A 22,403-nucleotide genomic window follows, 5' to 3' on the forward strand; every position below is an offset into this window, starting at 1 on the left:
TTTGAAACGCTAAAGCATACCACTTTAGAGTAAAACAAACAACAATCGTTGCAGTATTGTATTGTCTATGTTCCTGAAATGTGTGGAGTGGAGTTTTTAAAACTATCCGCACAGTAGTTAATCATAAATGCATTTCTATTTACTATTTAATTTAATATAATTTTACAATAATCATGTTAATAATAATGGATATCATGAAATCGTTTGGTCACTATTAGTGTTACCATGAGAAGTTAAAGTTCATGTTTCCATTGGAACTACATTTCCCATAAGGTATTGTAATCTTATTGACTGTTTTGAGAGGTGAGACTGCTTTTCACGCTCAGATAAAAAGGGACATACAATACACAGGAGCTCGTAGTTGAAGACATCGTTGGTGATTAGTTATAAATATTGGTTGGCTGGTCCAAAACTATTTTGTGGTATAAAAATCTGTGGCAAAGTAGTAGTAGATATAAGTTGTAATTGGAATATAGCTAACGTGAAGTTAGCTGTTTATGCTAACAACGTTAGCTAGCTCCACACGGCTTAGCTAATTCGTCGAGTCTAGTCGTGTGATTACAATATCATTTTTAGTATGAGCTTTTTTTAATGTAGTTATTTAATATTGATATCTAGCCAATTGAAAACAATACGACAAGGTTTCACAACAAATACCACGTCTAACAATAAAAGAAAGGTAGCTAACTTAACTAACGATAACGTTAGCCATATTTGGCATTTCTCCGTATATTGCGATATCGCAACAAAGAAGTTTTTAAGATCAGCTAGCTAGCTAGGTTACTAGCCGTGTCCAAGTAAACAACGACGTTCTCCTTAAAACGTTAGCAAAATAATCTAGTGGTCAATTTTACCATGGCGCAACATGCCCCTTCTCACGTAGCAAGCTCTCAAAAAGCATTAATGCTAGAAATGAAGAGTCTTCAAGAAGAGCCAGTCGAGGGCTTCAAAATAACATTGGTGGACGAGGCAGATCTCTACAATTGGGAAGTGGCCATTTTTGGACCCCCTAACACTCACTATGAAGGGGGATATTTCAAGGTAAGTACAGTACGTTAACGTTGTCAGCAGCATATTTGGTGTTTCTAATTGTTGTAAAACAAATGCTCATTCCCTGACGTGTATTTTAGGTTGTTATTAAGCTACATTCGCTAGTATGACTAATATTGTTGGCATCCGTTACGTTTGTACCTGTGTAGGCCCCTGAAAAACATTAAATCCTTTTTGTAAATAACTGTTTTTAATTCAGCAGTTTTCTGGGTCAGGCTTTATGAAATGTTTTTAGCCCAGGCTTTATCCAAGAGCATTCAATCAATACAGTATTTATTGACATTGTACGTACGGAGTTGCGTTAATAACTTGGTCATGACGGTTGCCACATCAGGGGTGTATCAATTACGCGAAACAACGCCAAACATTTGAGCTAGGTTTTGCAACAGAGAAAGCGTTTACTGTAAACACTCAGAAATGACGTAAAATCTTTTTAGTTCCGTAAACAAAAGTTGAGAGCTTCATGTTTAGCAACTACAATATTTTTGTTTGGCAGAATGAGTTGTTTATTCTTTTCAACCAACGAAAAGTCCCTAAATTATTCCTATAGAAGTTACTTTTGAAAACAGAATTAATTCAGGGTCAACTTTATTTGGCCTATGTGCACATCATGTTAGGATATGACATGGATGTAACATTTCTCACTGTGACCCCCAGGCTCGTATCAAGTTCCCTATTGACTACCCATATTCACCACCTGCTTTCCGTTTCCTCACCAAGATGTGGCACCCCAACATATATGAGGTACTGTAAGAAGTCACTAAGCCCTTACAAATATATTTTATGTTATTTAGCAGACACTGACATCCAGAGAGATTTCGAGGTATTACAAATGTATCACCTTGCTGGTTCTGCAATTTGATTCAGTTGCCTTACAGTTACTGGTCAAATGTTTGAACCGCTAGGCCATATTCCTCCCAAATTTTAGACTTACACAGTCAAATGTTGTAACATTTTAAGGCGGTTTTGTAGTGTTCATTTTAATTTGTCTCCCATCTGTCTGTGACTGTATTCTAAATACATGTACTTTTTTTGTGTTAGAATGGGGATGTGTGTATATCCATTTTGCACCCTCCAGTTGATGACCCTCAGAGTGGGGAGCTTCCCTCTGAAAGGTGGAATCCTACCCAGAATGTCAGGTACAACTCTCAGCATTTTTATTTAATCCTTCACTTCTGTTGCCTAATTTCTTCTTACTTCCCATTGCCTGCTTTCACTCTGCTCAATTGCCAATCCATCCCTTTTATCTCCTGTTTCTGTCTCTCTTGTTTTTCCTCACTGTGTCACTCATAGCTCAATCACAAGGAACATGTCTATATGGTACCAATGGAATCTCTACTTTACGAGACATAAATACTTGTCAGAACTGAAGCTGTACCATATTCCTTACACTTGTCAAATCCAATAATTGGTCAAAAGTGCATAGGGTCTAGTTGTAGATTTGGCCACTGGTCCTCTTGCAATTAAAAGCACCGGTTAGAGTTTGATTTATTTTTGGTCCAACACACTGTCATTTTGACAAACGTATTTGAGAAAAGATCAGTTCTGAGTCTTATTTGTAGAACTCCTAGCATGTTTCTCACGACTCAATGAGTCAACTAGCTTCCTTTGAGAGACACTGCTTGGCGCTGCTTTGTAAAGCCCTAACCATGTTTTTCTCCTGTAGGACCATTCTTCTGAGTGTGATATCTCTGCTGAATGAGCCCAACACCTTCTCCCCAGCAAACGTAGATGCCTCTGTCATGTACCGCAAATGGAGGGACAGCAAGGGCAAGGACAGAGAGTATGCTGAGATCATCAGGTAGGTGCACACCCAATATGTACAAGGACCAAGACTACAGCGCACACACTTATGCGCCCTCTCTGTCTTTCAGGAAGCAGGTATTAGCCACTAAGGCTGAGGCCGAGCGTGATGGGGTGAAGGTTCCTACCACGTTGGCCGAATATTGTGTCCGCACGCGTGCCCCACCCCCTGACGAGGGCTCTGACCTCTTCTATGATGATTACTATGACGACGAGGATCTTGAAGATGAGGATGAGGACGACTGTTGCTATGACGAAGACGACTCTGGGACGGAGGAGTCGTGACGCGTCCCAGCTGGGAACATGGACGGCTGGCGCATGAGCTCCCTGGCCACTCCTCCTGTAGGAGAAACTGTTTTGGAAGGACTACGTCACATTTTAAACCTCTCACTTTTTCTATCCACAGATGGCAAGTGGTTTTTCCTCTCAGTCCCTGGGTTTCTTCTCAGAATCCAAGCACACTTAGGCTGGGCCTGAGTGCTCCGTTTTCTACCAGTGCAAAGGCTGCACCTGTAGGTTTTCTTTTTGTTTTGTTAAGAAGACATTGATTATAATAAAGCGATTAATGTGACATGTTACCGTTTGTTAAACTGTATGTAAAAACAGTTGTATACTTTGCACTGGTGAAAACCCTTGGTAAATAAGGCCCATGAGTTTGATCTCACTCTAAGTTTCCTTTCCTCGATGTCCTGCCTCGTTCTAGTTCCCTCACACCAATAGTCAGAGACGCCATTGACTGTGCAGGTGACTCAAGACTTGAACACCTGTCAAGGTGTCTGTGAGTGACACCACAGAACTTACAGCAGACCTTGTATATCTCCCAAGATGATGATGTCCGTCTGGCTTCTCTCCACACTTACATTTGTGCAATGGCAACTTGATGAGGATATTTTTTGTTACATGGTGTTTCTGCATGTCAGACATCTTGGATGATTTATGTTTTTCTTACAGTTGGTCTTGTGTTGTCGTAATGGCTTTATTGAATTTAAATTAAAAAAAAGACTTGATCATGGAAACGCCTCTGACTGGAGGTTGAGCTGTGGGTCTAATGCAATTTAAAAACTTTAACAGCATTTTCAAAATTTTTTGCTGGATTTGGCATAGTCATCTTAAGAGAGTGGAGTGTGAATTGTTCTGAAGCGTTCTACATAAGGCTGCTGCTGTAACCCTTTTTTCTGCATCTAGACAGAATCTCCTCTGAGCTTTTTCTCTTCCCATCACCTCTTTTCTGCAAGGCAGGATGAAGCAGAAACCATAACCATAAGTCTTTGGTGAAGCCCAACTTTACGAAGAAAATTATGTTCGCTGTATGGGTTTAGCAGCTTGAAGATTTTCTCTGTTTGCTGTTTTTCTTCTCCTTTGAGAATTGAGCCTGTAGTCTGTTAGAGAATGCTTTGAAATGTCCTTGGGTTATAGGGTCAATGTTGGAGGGTTTCTGTAAGCAGGTTGTGTTATCTCTGTTAATGTTGTGGCAGACTGGCAGTGTCAGTCAGCCTTGGGAATTAGGAAATAAAATGGCCACCACTTTTTACTTATTTATTTTGTGTGTACTGGCCGAGGGGGGTGGGTGCTATCATAAATCACCAGACAGAGGTGTGTTTATGCGTGTGTGTATCTGCAATATTTGTTGTTGCATTTATTCTAATTTGGCTTAATTGTACCGTAACTCTCAGGACATTCTAGAATGAGTAGGAAAAAAACAAAGTGGTCTAGTCTTGCTTACCTGGTAGGCTTCAGAAATGGTTTACAGTAACAACATGTACCTTTACTGATATGCACATGTGTGGCTATATAGACGATCACATTTTCATTTTATTTACCTGTATTTTTAAACTGTTTTTTTGGCCTATTAAAACTAGAAATAAATATCTTTATTGGAAAACAAGTTTTATTTTATCGCTTTTACCCAATTTTTAAATATACAGTATATATCTCAACAATACAATGCTGAAGTTGATTAGTGTTTTATACCACAGTATATTGTTAAATACTTGTTTCTGATTGGTTACGAGGGAATAATAATAAAAACGCTAAACCAGCCAAATTGCATACCTCGTAGTGTGTGCGATCAATGGTACATCACACAATCTACAGGTGCATCTAAAAAAAAAAATGAATATTGTGGAAAAGTTTTTTTTCTGTAATTCAAATCAAAAAGTGACACCTTCATATATTCTAGATTCATTACACATAAAGTGAAACATTTCAAGCCTTTATTGTTTCGATCTTGATGATTATGGCTTACAGCTCATGAAAATCTAAAATCCAGTATCTCAAAATATTAGAATAAAAAATGTATCATACAGAAATGTCGACTTGCGAAGAGCTCCAATCAGCTAATTTACTCACAACACCTGCAAAGGTTTCCTAAGTATGTTAATTTATGCGCTCAACACTTGGTTGGGGCTTCTTTTGCACAAATTACTGCATCAATGCAGTGTGGCATGGAGGCAATCAGCCTGTGACACTGCTGAGGTGTTATGGATGCCAAGGTTGCTTGGATAGCAGCCTTCTGCTCATCTGTGTTGTTGGGTCTGGTGTATCAAATATTCCTCTTGACAATACCAAGGTCAGGCAAGTTGGCTGGCCAATCAAACACAGTAATACCATGGGCAGCAAACCAGTTACTAGTTGTTTTGGTACTGTGTGCAGGTGCCACATCCTGCTGGAAAAGGAAATCAGCATCTCCATAAAGCATGAAGTGCTTTAAAATCTCCTGGTAGATGGCTGCATTGACTCTGGACTTGATAAAACACAGCGGACCAACACCAGCAGATGACATGGCACTCCAAATCATTACTGTCTGTGGAAACTTCACACTGGACTTCAAGCAAATTGGATTCTGTGCCACTCCACTCTTTCTCCAGACATTGGGACCTTATACTTTCATATGAAGATAGGACTTTGGACCACTGAGCAACGGTCCATTTTCTTTTCTCCTTCGCCCAGGTAAGACACTTCTGACTTTGTTTCTGGTTCAGGAGTCGCTTGACACTAGGAATGCAACACTTGTAGCCCATTTCCTGGACACGTCTGTGCATGGTGGCTCTTGATGCACTGAATCGAGCCTCAGTCCACTCCTTGTGAAGCTCCGCCAATTTCTTGAATTGGCATTACTTGACAATCCTCTCAAGGCTGCAGACATCCCTGCTGCGTGTACACTTTTTCTACCATACTCTTCCCTTCCAGTCAACTTTCCATGAATATGCTTTGATACAGCACTCTGCGAACATCCAGTCCTTTCAGCAATGACCTTCTGTGGCTTACCTTCCTCATGGAGGGTGTCAATGAGTGTCTTCTGGGCAACTGTCAAGTCAGAGGTCTGTGGTCAAGTCAGCGATCTGTGGTTGTGTGCTGAAGGCTCACCGAGTTAATTAGCTGATTAGTGTAGGGTGACCACATTTTTAAACCCCATAACCGGGACCTTTGCGTAACCGCATGTTGGACGTTGGTCACCCTTCTCAGTTCGAAATTTCTGTATTGTACATTTTTCATTCTAATATTTTGAGATACTGGATTTTTGATTTACATGGGCTGTAAGCCGTAACCATCAATATCGAAACCAAAAATGCGTGACATGTTTCACTTCATGTGTAATGAATTTAGAATATATGAAGGTGTCACTTTTTGATTTTAATTACGGATAAAAATGAACCTTTCCACGATATTCTAGTTTTTTCAGATGCCCCTGTGAGTGTAAAAACAACCAATCGTGGAAAAATAGACGTTAAAGTGGTCTGTGGTAATACCCCTAAAGCACAGGTGTCAAACCGGTTCCACGGAGGGCCGAGTGTCTGCAGGTTTTCGCTCTCACCTTGTACCTAATTGATTGATTAATGAGTTCACTAATTGGTTAATTTCTACCCCCACCTGGTTGTTCAGGTCTGACCTGGGAACCAATTTAAAGGAAAACCCAAAGACCTGCAGACACTCGGCCCTCCGTGGAACCGGTTTGACACCCCTGCCCTAAAGCAACATGTACCCATCATTTGCCAGTCCATTGAGCCTATACCTGAAATAAAAAAGCCAACGGATTTAACCTGTGCACGGGAAACCGCCCCTTTTGTTGATATAACAATGAAATATGTAGGCATACTACTGTAAAAGTAGATTAAGGATGAATCAGTTAGCCTCAGCATAAGAAATTTGATATTGTTTTTCGAGTTAAATATTATTTCTAAATCGTCCCTTATAGATGACGTCACCAACCGGCGACAACAATTAATTGGATTCTCCGTAGAAAGAACCATACGCGTAGTTAATCTTGGATATTTACCAGAGCGGTCAAATTTATTTCTGAGTTTTTGTTGAAGAGTTGCCATTATGTCTGTAAACTACGCTGCTGGACTGTCTCCCTATGCGGATAAGGGTGTGTGCGGCCTCCCAGAGGTAAACACTCATGAAAGCTTTAACAACAGTAGTTCGGTACTGTAGTTAGCTAACGCTGTTAACAGTTGGTGTTATTAGCCAGCTAATACAGTACTAGGGATAGCGTTCTTCGAAGATCATCCTACAAACAAAAGTATAACTACTGACGTTACCGAAATTATATCCATTCTTACTGCCAATAAACACGATGTAGCTAATTAATACTATCTAGTTCAGCTGGGATTAACAGACTACGTTTTCCCTTCATTTAGCAGCTAGAAATTAAAGTGATACCAGTGTTTTATTACGTTGTTGTAGGTGCAACCTCCATAATGTACCCCCCTTTTAACCTCCTTTCTTATAATCTTCATCCAATTTTTTTTTGCCATTGTTCCCATGGTCCCACTTCTGCAACAGACATTAAGTAGGGCGGGGGGGGTCCATATATTTTAACGTTTTGTACAAATAATTTGGTGTGAAATAAATGTTTTTATGTATTGGAAACCATAGTGCTTTGCCTATGAACGGATCTGGTGTGTTTGGGGATTTTAACCCGCCACCATTCAGATCAAATCTCAATAAAAAGCATGATAATTACACTATCATATCGATACACAAGTATCCTGATAGCCTATCCGGTTGCTTCCTTGGGCTTGGGAATTGCCAGGGACCTCATGAGAGGCTAACTGATATTATCAGTCCTTCCAATGTTTAGCTGCACCCTAATTCTCTCTCCCCATATCTTCCCTCTCTACCAGTCATTTGACAGTAAAGACGAGTTGAGAGAGAAGGTGGAGGCTCTGGCTCAACTGATCAGAAACTCCCAGTACTTGGTGGTCCACTCGGGGGCCGGCATCAGCACGTCTTCTGGCATTCCTGACTTCAGGTAAGACCATGACTATTCACCGCGCAACTGCTGCATCTTAAGTATTTCACCCACTGCATCTTAATGAGACCTCCTCATCACTGCATCTTAATGAGACCTTCTTTCCTTGGATGTAAATGCCAATGATAACCTAATGTCCTTTAGGTTTTACCTTCGACCCCTGTTGTGACTTACCTGATGTGTCTTTTTACCCATTTGAATTATTAAAATCAGGTGTGTTAAATTAGGATGGTATCTTTCCAGGAACAAGGTAAACCAGCCTTAAACAATTCAGTTATATCCTGTCTGCGGCAGGTGGTCTAGTGGTTAGAGCATCTGACCGGAAACCCAGGGGCAAGGTAGAAATAAATCAGTTCCCCTGCAAGGCAAGGCAATCCAGCACCTGGGCAGCAGCACTGCACATTTCAAAGGGGGAAAAAACCTTTCTGGGGGGTTATACATTTGGGATGAGGTGGGGACTACTGTCATGTCAGAACTATGTCAAATGAATGATCATGCACGGGAAAGGGAAGTTTGGGCTCCTCTGCTGGAGCTGCTGCCCCTGCAACCCGATACCGGATAAGCGGATGAAGATGAGATTTTTAATTTTTTATCAGAACCTTTCTAGTGGCCAGAGGTCTGTGCCATCAAGAAAAGGGAGAAAAGGTAAAAGTTGCGTTGAGTGCTAGTCAATGTATTGGACTTGCAAATGTATTCAGTTGAGTGCATTTTCAAACATCTTTTGTGTAAGTGGGGGCCATTTCACCTTAGTCCCCAAACTCTTTGGTTGTCTAATGTAGAACACTTCTCAGCCTCATGGAGCAGAGGTGTTCCGGCTGGAATCTACAGACAATAAGGGGGGGAGGGGGGTTGGGTGTTAGATATGGCACTAAAACAATGTGCACGGATGAGCAGAGGCTTTTTCAAATGATTCAGCGAAGTACGTGAATGTGGATCATGAACACCATCCACGTGTTCTATTGCTCTACCATTGTGTCAGCAGAGGAGGGTGCTGTAGGCTAGCTCTGATACCAGACTGTCGGTCACACTCTAATCTCCGCTGGACATCTGTAGCATTGCCTTTCGAACCTGTGTTCCAGTGTTTTCTTTCATGTTAGATTTTGTTACCATGTCATCTTTCTGCTGCCTGTCTCGGGTTGGGTCTTCAGCTGTTTTTCCCATCTCTGCTGTGAGGATTGAGTTGTAAACAGGAGGTACAAGGGGAACGTCAGCAGCAGAGCCCTTGTGTTACTGAAAAATGTATGGCACTAAAATGATGCCACCCACCCCAAAGCCCGTTTGCGGATTTATACTGCTGTTCATGTCCCATGGCACCTGAGACCTGGCTGACATGCGGTTGTACCCTGGTGCCGGTCGGACCGCGCGGCTGAGTAGCTGTGATCTGGTCTGGTGTGATCACACGACGCGCCACACAGTGAGGTGAGAGGGCCGCGCTGTGATTTAAAAGAGAATGGGATAGACGCGAATGTAAAGACCTTCATGTATTACTCTCGCTGCGTTTCGCTCCGCCTCTTGCATGGAAATGTCTCATGCCTTTTGAAGGCCGGCAGCCTACCCCAGCGGGTGCCACTCCTAACCCGGGAGATGGCTCGACAAGGCGGTGTGTTCCCCTTCATGGTTGTGCTGTGTTGACGCCTTTCACCCTGTTGTGTTCCTCTCTCAGGGGTCCCAAAGGAGTGTGGACCATGGAAGAGAGGGGCGAGTCTCCCCACTTTGACACCACGTTTGAAGAAGCCCGTCCCAGCCTCACTCACATGGCCCTGCTGGGCCTACAGAGAGCCGGCCACCTCAAATACCTCATCAGCCAAAATGTTGACGGGCTCCACGTCCGCTCCGGCTTCCCCAGGTCTCACTGATGTGCTACTAGCCACCGTGCAACACTCAGTCATTCTCTGACCAACATGCATATTTACCCCGCATTCCAAACCATCTGTGCCTTTAGATACATAATGTTTCCATGGACAGGAGGAACCTGATACTACTTACGCTTATTTGTCTCTCTTGTAATTAGTCTTCAGGTTTCAGCTCCTTGTTAGGGATACAATGCTCAATAATTGGAACATTTAAAAACCGCTATATGCATCCTTGGAATTGAATAGGAATGTTCGCTTTTAGGTTTACCAGCCCCGATTTGATCTGTTCTCTTCCTGGGAGGAAATGTATGGGCAGTAGTTAACGCCTCCATTAATAGCTTAACATTTTCCATTTTTATTTTTTACGATCCAAATGGTTAGACAGGAAATGCTCTGCTGCTTCCACTCTCCCATTTACATTCATGCTTTGTTTGTCAACAATATACTAATGTGAACTTCTCTCTCTGTCTACCTCAGGGATCTGCTGTCAGAGCTGCATGGGAACATGTTTGTGGAGGAGTGTGAGAAGTGTGGCAGGTACATCATACCAGTCTGCAGTTATTGTGTGCTTCAACCTGTTCATGAACGCAGAATCGGCTGTGTTTGTCACACACTTTTGTCACCCTACAGCATACAGACTGATTATCCCGACTGATTCATTTGAACATTTTCCTGACTCAAATCTGAATTGAAATCTAAATCCACCCACTCTGTTGGCCAACCGCATCTGTCTATCTTATAGAATAAAAGATGAAAGGACAGATGTGTCTCCTTTCAACCCAAGGCAAGGAAGGCGGAGTTGAAAGATGAGACGGTCATTCCGGCTGCATATTAATATGCAGACTTCTCAATCCCTTAACTACCATCTGTCCCACCCTACATCGGCATGACGACGGCAGCGCCAGGAAACATGACTTCAGCCGTCTCACACGCGTTCTAATGTCTGACTTGGCTGTCTTGCTAACCGCGCAGGGGTCAATGCCCATCACCGTACGTCTGTGTGATTACTACATGACAACACCTCGCCCAGCATCACCCATCTCTCAGGCTCAAAGCCTTTACACGTTCTGGGTTATGTGGTGTTTTTCAGGCAGTATGTTCGGGACAAGGTGATTGGTGTGATGGGGCTGAAACCCACTGGAAAATACTGTGAGGAGGTGCGTGGTAGAGGACTGAGGGCCTGCAGGTAACACGCGCACACACACACACACACACACACACACACACACAGCTTCTGAAAAATACAAGGCCAACTATGTGTGTTGGTTTAGAACTGTTCTTTGATCTAAATTGAGTGTGTGTTTTCTCAGGGGGAAACTCATTAGTACCATCCTGGACTGGGAAGATGCTCTGCCTGACAAAGACCTAAACAGAGCCGAAGACGCTAGTAGGTAAGGAAATAATTACAGAGAAAGTGTGAGACTGAAAGTGAGGACGGGTATATGAGGAAGAGAGATTTGAAGCCGGATTAACATTGTGAAGAGAGAGTGATAGAGGGACAGAACATAATTAGTGAGAGAGTGACAGAGGAAATGAGTTACAGACAGGGTGCCAGAGGGAGAGACTGAAGGCGGGAGAGAGGAGGACAGCTTTTTCAAAGAGGGAGAGCAAAGACAAGATCTGACTAGTGTGTTGTCCCTGTAGATCAGATGTTCGTTAGCCTGTTTGTTAAATATTTCATCTGTATTCTGGGGGCCGAGAGGTTTATGTCTAGCTATTGATATACAAAACTACAGCTCCATTTCTGGGTCAACTGAAGGCTTTTTAAACCAGAGAAAGAGACAAAAATTTGACAATATGCCATATTTTACATTTACACAGTTTCAGGACTGTTTTCTTGGCTGGAATCATGGGATTCTGAGCCCTTCACTGACTCCATATTTAGTTATGTTTTTTTTTTTTTTTTTTTACTTACCCCAAAATAACCAAATAACCAAAGAAAACACATTTTTAGAAATGTGCCATTTTGTTGAAATGTATTTTGTAGAGATTTATTTTGTCCATCTACTTTTGATTTAAATATTTATTGGAGAGAACCATTTTGGAATGCATGGGTAGAGGATTCAAACCCACGCTGACAATACAATTCCATCAATATATAGTAAATGCTAAATCTGTAAGTACAGAGAGCCAAAATGGCACATTTCCTCTGGTTGAGTTGGACATCTACACTTAGACTTTGAAATGGTCCTTTTTCTTCTAGCTCCAGTCTCCTTTCCTTGCCATCCTGTTCTGCTGTTAATAAAAGCTTACAAAATGATGGATGGTTTTAAAATGGTAGCAAAATACAATACCTCATTCAAACAGACTTAATATGACCGTACAAGTATTGTAAAAAGCGACTAAGTTAAAGTTAAGGGAGAGTAGCAACATGTTTCTGCCTGAGATGGCACATATAGCAGGAGGTGGGCCTAATTTGCTGGCGGTTATGATTATGGTTAATGTAGTTTTACATTGTTTCTCTGTCTAGGCGGGCCGACCTGGCACTGACCCTGGGTACCTCTTTGCAGATCAAGCCCAGCGGAGACCTGCCCCTCGTCACCAAACGCAAAGGGGGCAAGGTCGTCATCATTAACCTGCAGCCCACCAAACATGTGAGTGTTGGATACCGATGCATGACACACACACTCACTATATTTGTTTGGTATCGCAATTGATGTCCATTAAAACTACAGGTGCTGGTCATAAAATTAGAATATCATCAAAAAGTTGATTTATTTCAGTAATTCCATTCAAAAAGTGAAACTTGTATATTATATTCATTCATTACACACAGACTGATATGTTTCAAATGTTTTTTTTTATTGTGATGATTATAACTGACAACTAATGAAAATCCCAAATTCAGTATCTCTGAAAATTTGAATATTACTTAAGACCAATAAAAAAAAAAAAAGGGTTTTTTAAATGTTGGCCAACTGAGAAGTATGAACACGAAAAGTATGCGCATGTACAGCACTCAATACTTAGTTGGGGCTCCTTTTGCCTGAATTACTGCAGTAGTGTGGCGTGGCATGGAGTCGATCAGTCTGTGGCACTGCTCAGGTGTTATGAGAGGTTGCTCTGTTAGTGGCCTTCAGCTCTTCTGCATTGTTGGGTCTGGCGTATCGCATCTTCCTCTTCACAATACCCCATAGATTTTCTATAGGGTTAAGGTCTGGTGAGTTTTCTGGCCAATTAAGAACAGGGATACCATAGTCCTTAAACCATGTACTGGTAGCTTTGGCACTGTGTGTAGGTGCCAAGTCCTGTTGGAAAATGAAATCTGCATCTCCATAAAGTTGGTCAGCAGCAGGAAACATGAAGTGCTCTAAAACTTCCTGGTAGACGGCTCCGTTGACCTTGGACCTCAGAAAACACAGTGGACCAACACCAGCAGATGACATGGCATCCCAAACCATCACTGACTGTGGAAACTTTACACTGGACTTCAAGCAACGTGGATTATGTGCCTCTCCTCTCTTCCTCCAGACTCTGGGACCTTGATTTCCAAAGGAAATGCAAAATGTACTTTCATCAGAGAACATAACTTTGGACCACTCAGCAGCAGTCCAGTCCTTTTTGTCTTTAGCCCAGGCGAGACGCTTCTGACGCTGTGTCTTGTTCAGGAGAGGCTTGACACAAATAATGCGACAGCTGAAACCCATGTCTTGCATACGTCTGTGCGTGTTGGTTCTTGAAGCACTGACTCCAGCTGCAGTCCACTCTTTGTGAATCTCCCCCACATTTTTGAATGGGTTTTGTTTCACAATCCTCTCCAGGGTGCGGTTATCCCTATTGATTGTACACTTTTTTCTACCACATCTTTTCCTTCCCTTCGCCTCTCTATTAATGTGCTTGGACACAGAGCTCTGTGAACAGCCAGCCTCTTTAGCTATGACCTTTTGTGTCTTGCCCTCCTTGTGCAAGGTGTCAATGGTCGTCTTTTGGACATGTCAAGTCAGCAGTCTTCCCCATGATTGTGTTGCCTACAGAACTAGATTGAGAGACCATTTAAAGGCCTTTGCAGGTGTTTTGAGTTAATTAGCTGATTAGATTGTGGCACCAGGTGTCTTCAATATTGAACCTTTTCACAATATTCTAATTTTATGAGATACTGAATTTGGGTTTTTCATTAGTTGTCAGTTATAATCATCAAAATTAAAAGAAATAAACACTTGAAATATATCAGTCTGTGTGGAATGAATGTATATATTATACAAGTTTCAGTTTTTGAATGGAATTACTGAAATAAATCAACTTTTTGATGATTTTCTAATTATATGACCAGCACCTGTATGCTTTCTAACCCCTAACCTTAACCATTAAAATCCCATTATAATCCTAACCTTAAACCCAAGCTTAAAAAATTAAATGCATGTTAATGAGGACCTGCAAAATGTCCTCGCTAGTCATGATGTGGCATGGTTTACTATACTAGTGAGGACAAATTCACAGAACCTCCCATCTTTATAGCAGATATGTAACTTGCGCGCACATCCTCGCGTACGTACACTCACATCCTCACGTACGTACATGCACATCCAAACTTACATGGAATTTAGCATAACCACTGAGTCCCACCAAATATGAGCTGTGAACATGATTACCTAAAAATATATATAGAAAGCAAATTACATTGTCCATCTGAACAGTGTAAATTATTTCAATCAACTGAGGTGTACAGCCTGTTATTTTCAGAAGGTTCCTATTGTCACGATTTCATTGTAATTCCAGTTGTGTGGTGGAAGTAGAGCATAGTGGAAGGAATCATTCAGCCAGTGTGGTCAGTCTGATGGACAGACTTTTGCACAGCTACTTCTATTGCTGGGCCTGTAGACAATTTGGAGGCAATTTATTGATGGTCTATGGTCTATATTTATTGATGGTTCTGTGAGGAATACAAAGGTGTAAGTAAGAAATGCAGGAAAGTTCGGTATCTTGTCTATTCCTGCCTGGGTGATTTCGCCCTGAAGTCGACTAAGTTTAATTGTTGGAGTTGAATGAATCGCATTTTGAGGTCACATCACATGGTAAGCATCACTATCCAATCAGTCGTCAGGGCTTCAGCCGTATTGCTCATATACCAGTTATTTCAGCTCTACAAGCCCCCAGGTGGTATAAACCAAGTGGATGTTTCTGGTTGAGGTCTCACTCTTTTATCGTTTTTTGTCTGGCAGGACAAGCATGCACACCTGCGAATCAATGGTTACGTTGATGAGGTCATGAGCCAGCTGATGGGACTGCTGGGATTGGCCATCCCTAAGTGGGAGGGGCCCACCATCTGTGAGAGCTCCGCACCTGACCTGAAACCACTTCCTGCCATCACCGTAAAGAAGGAAGTGAAAAAGGGTGTGAAAAAAGAGGGTAAAGGGGAGGGAAGAAAAAGACCAGCAGAACCTAATATGAAAGAGGAGGATGAAGAGACAAATGTGGTGAAGAAGGAGAGAGCAGAAGCACCAGCAGATGAGCAGGCGAAAGACTTCCAGGTCTGTACTGACTCTATCCTTGTCCAAACCCAAAACCGGGAACCGATCAGGGTTGAAAGACACCAGAAGGAGGTACCCTACCCCCTGATTGGAGTTCAGACAGCAACCCAGAGCCCCACAGCCCCAAGACACAGCCAGTAGTCTCCTCAAGCCCTCCGTCCTGCTGAACACTGAGGCAGGTGTGTGGCTGCCTGGGACCAATGCAGAGAGGTCTGTGTAGGTGTGACCGTCCCGTGTCCCACTGACAGAACATGGATTCATGGATCAGTTGGCAGGGAGGGAATAAAACCTGGGTTACTGAAGCCCTTGTGGAGATATATCAGAAATACAGATATTGAGAATGGACAATCCGTGGACATAATTGTAATCTGACAACTAGAAAAGCCTGAGCGAGGCCACCCAATAACCGTTGCTTTGGATGTCTGCTAAATGTCATTCATTATATTATGACACTGCATTACAAACTGAAATGGGCCACTTAGCTTGGTGCATCATAAGTCTAACACACACTCTGAACACCCCAGCAGAGCAACGTTATTGGGTCTTTCAGAGAGGCTGATTAGATTAACTGAAGGGCAGGATTTTGCTATAGAGCTAGCATACATTATCGAGTCTAGCTTTTGTTAATCTCTTTTGGTTTATTTTTGAGTAATGACACTTTATTTAATTAAATGCAGTCAGAACACTGGGATTTCTGATGGTGTAGATTTGCACCCACCTAGAATTTTGTCTCACAACTCGGTAACTCTTTACTCTCACGTCAGGTAATTAATCCCATCATGGATTATTTTCCTTTTATTTTGACAGATTGTTGTTTTACATACTTATTGCCAGACTGTCAAGCCACCTGTCCTAGTTTACTTTGTCTTGAACTTTTATACTGAAAAATAATTATGTATTTGTGTAATCTTGTTTCTTTTCTATACCTTTTTTTTTTTTACCAGATGTTTTTTAATAAACACTGCATCTGAAAGTGTACTGGGCTGTTAGTTGATATGTTTTAGGACATTTGATTGATCCTCACTGTAACAAGACACTTGATCTGACTTAGGTTTTAATTTAGGTTTATGGTTAGTGAATTAGATTGGCTTTGAGGTCTGGATTGGAATACCCCTGATCTACAGTCATGTGAAAGTTGCCAAGTCCTGACAACATTAATTGAAGTTAACCCTATTTAACAAAACACAGGAAGTACTTTGAAAGCATTTAATGCAATTAAAAATAAATGTAATTTCTTCATGCAGGACATATTAGTACACCCCTATGTTTACTATCAAATAAAATAGCTACAATTAGAATCAGGTCCCCAAAAACAGGTGCAGATAATTAGAAAATAATTTGCAAGTGAGGGTCCAGTTTGAGAAATATATATATATATATATATATATATATATATATATATATATATATATATATATATTGGGCTGGTTTGGTCTTATCCATATGGGTGTGTGGTAACACATCATGTCAAGATTAAAATACCTATCTGAGGCCCTCCGAAGAACGATTGTTGAAGCTCATGAGTCTGGGCAAAGTTACAAAGCCCTTTCCTCTCCAATTTTCTATGGGGTGCACTTTTTCATGACAGTATTATAAAAATGCTATGATTTAATTTTGTTTATAAACACACAGGTAGTCATTAAGCCCTCAAGACTCACCACTGAACTTCAGAGACATTCCAATCATCACTTACACACACACACACACACGATACCCATAGAGGTGACGGAATGAATAATACCCTGAAGCTCCACCGTTAAATTTCATAGAGACTCGATCATCTACAGACGCGCACACACACACAAGTGAGCCTCAAAGCCATGCAAGACTCTTCAGTCGGATGAGCATGTACATTAAATGGATTGCTCCAGTTTGTTGGGAGCGGATATGAAAGTCTCCGAGGATCATTTCCTGCCATCCCAGCTATTCTTCAGAATGTTCTATAGCGGTTTTCAGGTTCCCCAGTTTAAAGAGACATCTGTGATGGCACTCTTTCTGTGTAACTGGAGAGGAGAAAAGTGAGAACAGTGGAATGCTTTCTGATCAACTGTCCTTCCCCCAGGCGTTTCAGCCTCAGCATCTTTTTGTTATTCTGTAGTGTTTAGTATTCTGCCAGGTGTATGCAAAGACTTCCAATGACAAAGAAATGCTCTGGACGCTAGGGCATCGGACCAGAGGGGGTTGAACTGTGTCCTTCATGTCAGAACAGACACCTGGTTCCACATAATCTGTCATTGGGCCAAAGCTGTTAGGTTGCCATTTTCATTTCTCTGGGCAGTTTTCTTAAAATGATCCATTATGAATGACTTGTCACATCTCACTCCCGTTCATTATCCTTTTGAAATCTCTCCTTCTGAATGTCTGTCTGACTCGTTTCTGTTTATCTCTCTTTGCATATTTGGAGAGTGGATTGCACTCTTTTTATACTGAAGAGGGGAGTACGAAACAGATTCACAAAAGGAGATCTAAAAATGTGTGTTGATTATGTGGGAGAAAGTTAGGACAGTTTATTTATTGCGTCTAGTTGATTGCTTCTTGCCACATTTTACACTTTTTGGACTCCGAATTGTTCAACACCATATTTTAAATGTTTCTGTCAAGTCCTGAACCAGTTTAGATTGGAACCTGAGAGGACAGGCCAATTTCATGATTTATAGAAGTGCTCCTCAAACCAGTGCTCTGGAGCCCCCGGGCATTAAAAAATTAGTACAGGATAAAATGTAGCACAGAACTTCATGTATTAAACGCCTTGATGATTAGCTGGCAGGTTTACCAGGTGTCCTACCTCTGGAGAGATACGTGCGTGTCCAGGTGTCCTATTGTATAGGTTTGAGAACTACTGATCTGCCGTATAAAACACTACTGTAAGGCTCAATAAAAAAACACTTAATGAATTATTTTTTGCTAAGAAAGTGATTTTGATGTTTAGAATTTTCTTTAGCTAGACAATAGATAATGTGGTGTTGAAGTCCATGCAGTCCCCCTGGAGACAGCTGAGCTAGAGAATTGTAACAATCTGACTGTTTTAATTCCATTGCATTTTGTATTTTTATTTTCATTATAAAGCACATTGAATTGCTTCTATGTGTGAATTGTGCTATACATATAAACCTGCTTGCTTTCTTGCTTGCTCGATGTTTCCTGAATGTTTTGAAATTGTTTTAAATTTGCTGATTTCTGGAAGGTTCCTGAAGGATCTAGTGTGTTTTTTTAAACATGGTTAAATATGGGTTAAGTGTGGCTGGAAAACTAGCTGTGAACAAAGACTAATTGATAATATTGCTGTACTAAACATTATTAATAGATATTCTACCATTAAGTTGTGAAACAAAATACAATTGTAACTGCATGTATCAGTGGGAGACTAGAAATATTCTTTATTTGTTCTTATGACAATGTATTTATTAGACAGTCCCTTCAAGAAACGTTATTTTTTCCATGCAATGAAATTGAAGCAGTTCATCCAGATCATTGTTTAATCTCAATGGAATATCAATCATTAGTCTGAGTAGTTGGTTTTCTGACTTAAAAGCAAAGTACTGCCAGATTTAGTCTGTGACCATGACATTTTTTGTGTGTGATCATGACATCGTTTGGAGAGGTATTTTCTGTCAAACGGATTATATCCTGAAGTTTTTTATGAATTCTATAATGCAACTTTATAAGAAACTGTCATGGTGCGGTGAGCAGCAGCGCCACCGTGCCATCATTTCTCAGGTTCCCATATTCTCACGAACACATCCCGGACTGTCACATGATTTCAATCCTTCACACCAGGTCCCAATTTGAATCGTTTGTATGTGTATATATGTTTCCCCTCTGCTCCCCACATTGTGGCTCATTGTTCTTGTCATGTTTGGATGTCGTGTATGTTGCCGTAGTTGTAGGTACTTGTGTTATTTCATATTGTCGTTTTTTGCTGCTTTAGTCAGCCCTTTACTTTGTGTGTTTTGTGCTCGGTGTTTGTTTATTTCTTATCAATTAAAGAATCCACACCGACTACCCCTGCCTGCACCTGGTTCCTTGTCCAAGCAACACTGCACTACACCACCTGTTGTGACAGAAACTGTATGCAGAGAAGTTAAAATGCTATCCAAAAACACACTTGTCTTTCAAATGAAAGGTTTCACTGCCAAAATCCAATAGGATGACTGAGTCTGCCCATTTTAAGAGAACTTCTAATACCCTGCTTTAGAAAGAGCATTTAAAATAACCCCAGAGGCCCCCCCTACCCCCCAAAACACCCTCGCTGTCTTTGTGAACTGTTGATCTATCAATGTACCCGACTGACACTACTGTGAGTGGAGACAGACTTTGTGGAGTTCTAGCAATAAGCTAGAAAATAAGATTCTGTTTCTTGTTATGACTAATTGTTCATGGCGAAATCAACATCCCTATGATATTTTAAGCCTTCGCTTGTGTTTGACTCTGGCATATGTACACTGAACATTTTCTAAATCAAATTGACCAGGACAGTAAGTACATCAAGTTCTTACTTCCCCTAAATTGATAGACCTAACTGTTAAACATTTAGAGTCAAGTGTTTGATTTCTGGACCAAAGTCATGACTCAATCGTTTATTACATTTCTATTATTAATTCAATCGTTTATTACAAATCTATTATTAATTCAAACGTTTATTACATTTCCATTAATTCAATTGTTTATTACATTTCTATTCTTAATTCAGTTAATTACTACATTTAATGACTTCTGTCAAACTTGAGAACCCTGTAGGACTCTGAAGATCACATAATTATGTCCTTGTTACTGTGGAGATTTTGTATTGGCCCAGAACATTACGGATGTCATGATTCTAATTATTATTATGACTATTTCAATTATGTGCTACAGATTTTACATACCCATGAGTAGTTGAAGATTCATAATTGAAAATATCCTAATATATAGATATATTTTGTAAGGGGTGGGTTACGTAGAATGTGCGCTGAAATATTGCATTTTAAAAGCCTGTTATACTGAGTCTCTCTTTAATAACAACCTCACAGATAATTAAATCAATGTGAATTAAATATCAGTAAAGACTCAATTATCAACACTTGAATATGTGGATTCTCTGAGACTTCTTGTATTTATTGGGGGGTTTTATTGGTACTATACTGGTCTGGGAAATAGGGCTTGTGTCATTGTGGCGGTGAGATGTTTATGACATGATTTATGTGGAGCCTTTGGAACAGGTCTTCGGCAGTATAGATACGGGACATTGCCATGGCTACTCCACAAACCTGTGCATGTTTCAGACCACAACAGTGGAGCAGCAAACTCATACAGAGGCTGTTCATTACATATTCAAGTTTGATTTTACAGAACAACTTTGGGGTTTTCAAACCGGAATCGATTCAGAGAAATGGCAGTGTGCTGACATGTAATCACCTAAGAAAACACTACCCATCAGATGGTCTACTTCATGCTTTCAAATGGAGATTTATCATGCAGGAAACCGCTGTGAATGTGTGGCTCTCCCTCCACTGCTCTCTTTCCAGTGTGTGATGTTATGTGTGAGTCATAGCAAACATCAGTAACCGGTGGCAACCAGTCGGATACTGATCCGCTCTGCTGGTGTCGGTGCAACTCAGCGGACTGACGAGGACGGCTGAAGATGAGATTCATTCATTAACACAAGTTGTTTTTTCGCTTGATTGCACATCATCAAGATACAAGAGTCCTCCGAAGCCGTTTTTAATCAGAACACATACATGGTGGCCTGTGGTGGTACACAGATCTAGGACGCTGCCTCCGGGTACATGTGTACTGATTAAACACGGGGTTGCATCCAGCCTGCTACTCTTCCGACAAAAACTCCCGTTTTCCCCCATGCTACATGCTGTCCTGAAAACTGTCCTGAAAACGTGTGTTTTCCCTGTACCTCTGTGTGTTGTTTCAACAACTGAAACCCTAATCTGATTCAATTTACAGTTTTGTTTTGATTCATATTGTTTAGAAACACCAAGTCATGTCAAGTTGTCTGCGCACTGTATTTCTTGGGGGCCGTTCGTTCATTGGTAACAACTGGACTGCGCTCTGCAGACATCTGACAGAAGCTGTCCAGGGTCCTTAAATGTTAATGTTAACCAATGAAGCTCTGATCTTCATTGGTTATATAAAAATGTTGCTTATTTATTATAAACATTTAAATTGAATGAATGCATTGTTTATACATTTAAACATGCTACATAAAGGATTTAGTATTTTCATTGCATGCAAATGGCCTTTGAATGCTGGACATTTTAAAAACCGCTACAGATATTCTATTAATGGGATTTTTATTGGCAACTTGATTGTGAATGTCAGTGTAGCCTTCGGATACCGTTTAGATTATACCATAATATTTTCCTCAACCTTAACCGTCATTGATAAACCTTACCACTGACTTCTTTACTTTAAGTGGTATTCCTTTCCTGAAACAATGTGTCTGTCTGGATAATACTGGTGATAACCAATCCAGTGAGAGGAACTTTACCACTGGGCAAAAGAGCGTTACAGTGAGCATCTGAGGTAAAACACTGATGAATGGGCCCCGGATCTGTGCTACACAGAAATACATCATTTTGAAAAACATTGTCTTAATGTTGCTGTATCTTGATGGAACACAAAGGTAGGGTATTTCAATCTCAGCAGATACACTGAACCTGTTAGTACTACATTAAAATGATTGTAAATGCAGTAAAGAGCCTCCTGAATGGCTGGCACAGTAGTAAATGTAGTACCTCGCAGTAATGTGTCAGGATTTAAACCCTTGTCTCAATAGCCCCTAGGGGTTTTTCATAGGGAGGTTCAAATGTGCATTCTGCTGGGTAGGTGGGATGGATGTTGGACGGGGTTGCGTTGTCTCATGCTCTAGCAACGTCTTGGGGCAGGCTGTGCTCCTGCTAACTCAGTCGTGGTTGTTGACCGGAGATTGCAACTTTCTGGCTTAGTCATAAGTGTGATAACAAACAAATGTGTAATATATAC

General features: G+C 41.0%; 2 protein-coding genes across 4 annotated transcripts; both read left to right on the forward strand.

Moving 5' to 3' along the window:
* Positions 1–278: 278 nt before the first annotated feature.
* Positions 279–4,727, forward strand: cdc34b (cell division cycle 34 homolog (S. cerevisiae) b). The gene is made up of 5 exons (XM_010887572.5): positions 279–1,041; positions 1,708–1,794; positions 2,092–2,189; positions 2,717–2,851; positions 2,925–4,727. The coding sequence occupies exons 1-5, from the start codon at positions 856–858 to the stop codon at positions 3,136–3,138; spliced, it is 720 nt and encodes a 239-aa protein (XP_010885874.1). The 5' UTR covers positions 279–855; the 3' UTR covers positions 3,139–4,727.
* A 2,311-nt stretch (positions 4,728–7,038) lies between these two features.
* sirt6 (sirtuin 6) lies at positions 7,039–16,401 on the forward strand. Of its 3 annotated transcripts, none has more exons than XM_020041581.2 (8): positions 7,039–7,242; positions 7,980–8,107; positions 9,771–9,953; positions 10,438–10,497; positions 11,051–11,146; positions 11,271–11,351; positions 12,471–12,554; positions 15,120–15,276. In XM_020041581.2, the coding sequence occupies exons 1-8, from the start codon at positions 7,177–7,179 to the stop codon at positions 15,166–15,168; spliced, it is 747 nt and encodes a 248-aa protein (XP_019897140.1). In that variant the 5' UTR covers positions 7,039–7,176; the 3' UTR covers positions 15,169–15,276. The 3 variants fall into 3 exon arrangements, with proteins under 3 accessions (XP_019897140.1, XP_012995741.1, XP_034144470.1); XM_013140287.3 differs by having other exon boundaries at positions 7,043–7,242; positions 12,431–12,554; positions 15,120–16,401; XM_034288579.1 differs by lacking the exons at positions 7,039–7,242; positions 7,980–8,107; positions 9,771–9,953 and having other exon boundaries at positions 9,983–10,950; positions 12,431–12,554; positions 15,120–16,401.
* The last annotated feature ends 6,002 nt before the right edge of the window (positions 16,402–22,403 follow it).

This window comes from Esox lucius, chromosome 3 (assembly GCF_011004845.1).
Source record: "Esox lucius isolate fEsoLuc1 chromosome 3, fEsoLuc1.pri, whole genome shotgun sequence".
In the NCBI taxonomy this organism is placed as follows: Eukaryota; Metazoa; Chordata; class Actinopteri; order Esociformes; family Esocidae; genus Esox; species Esox lucius.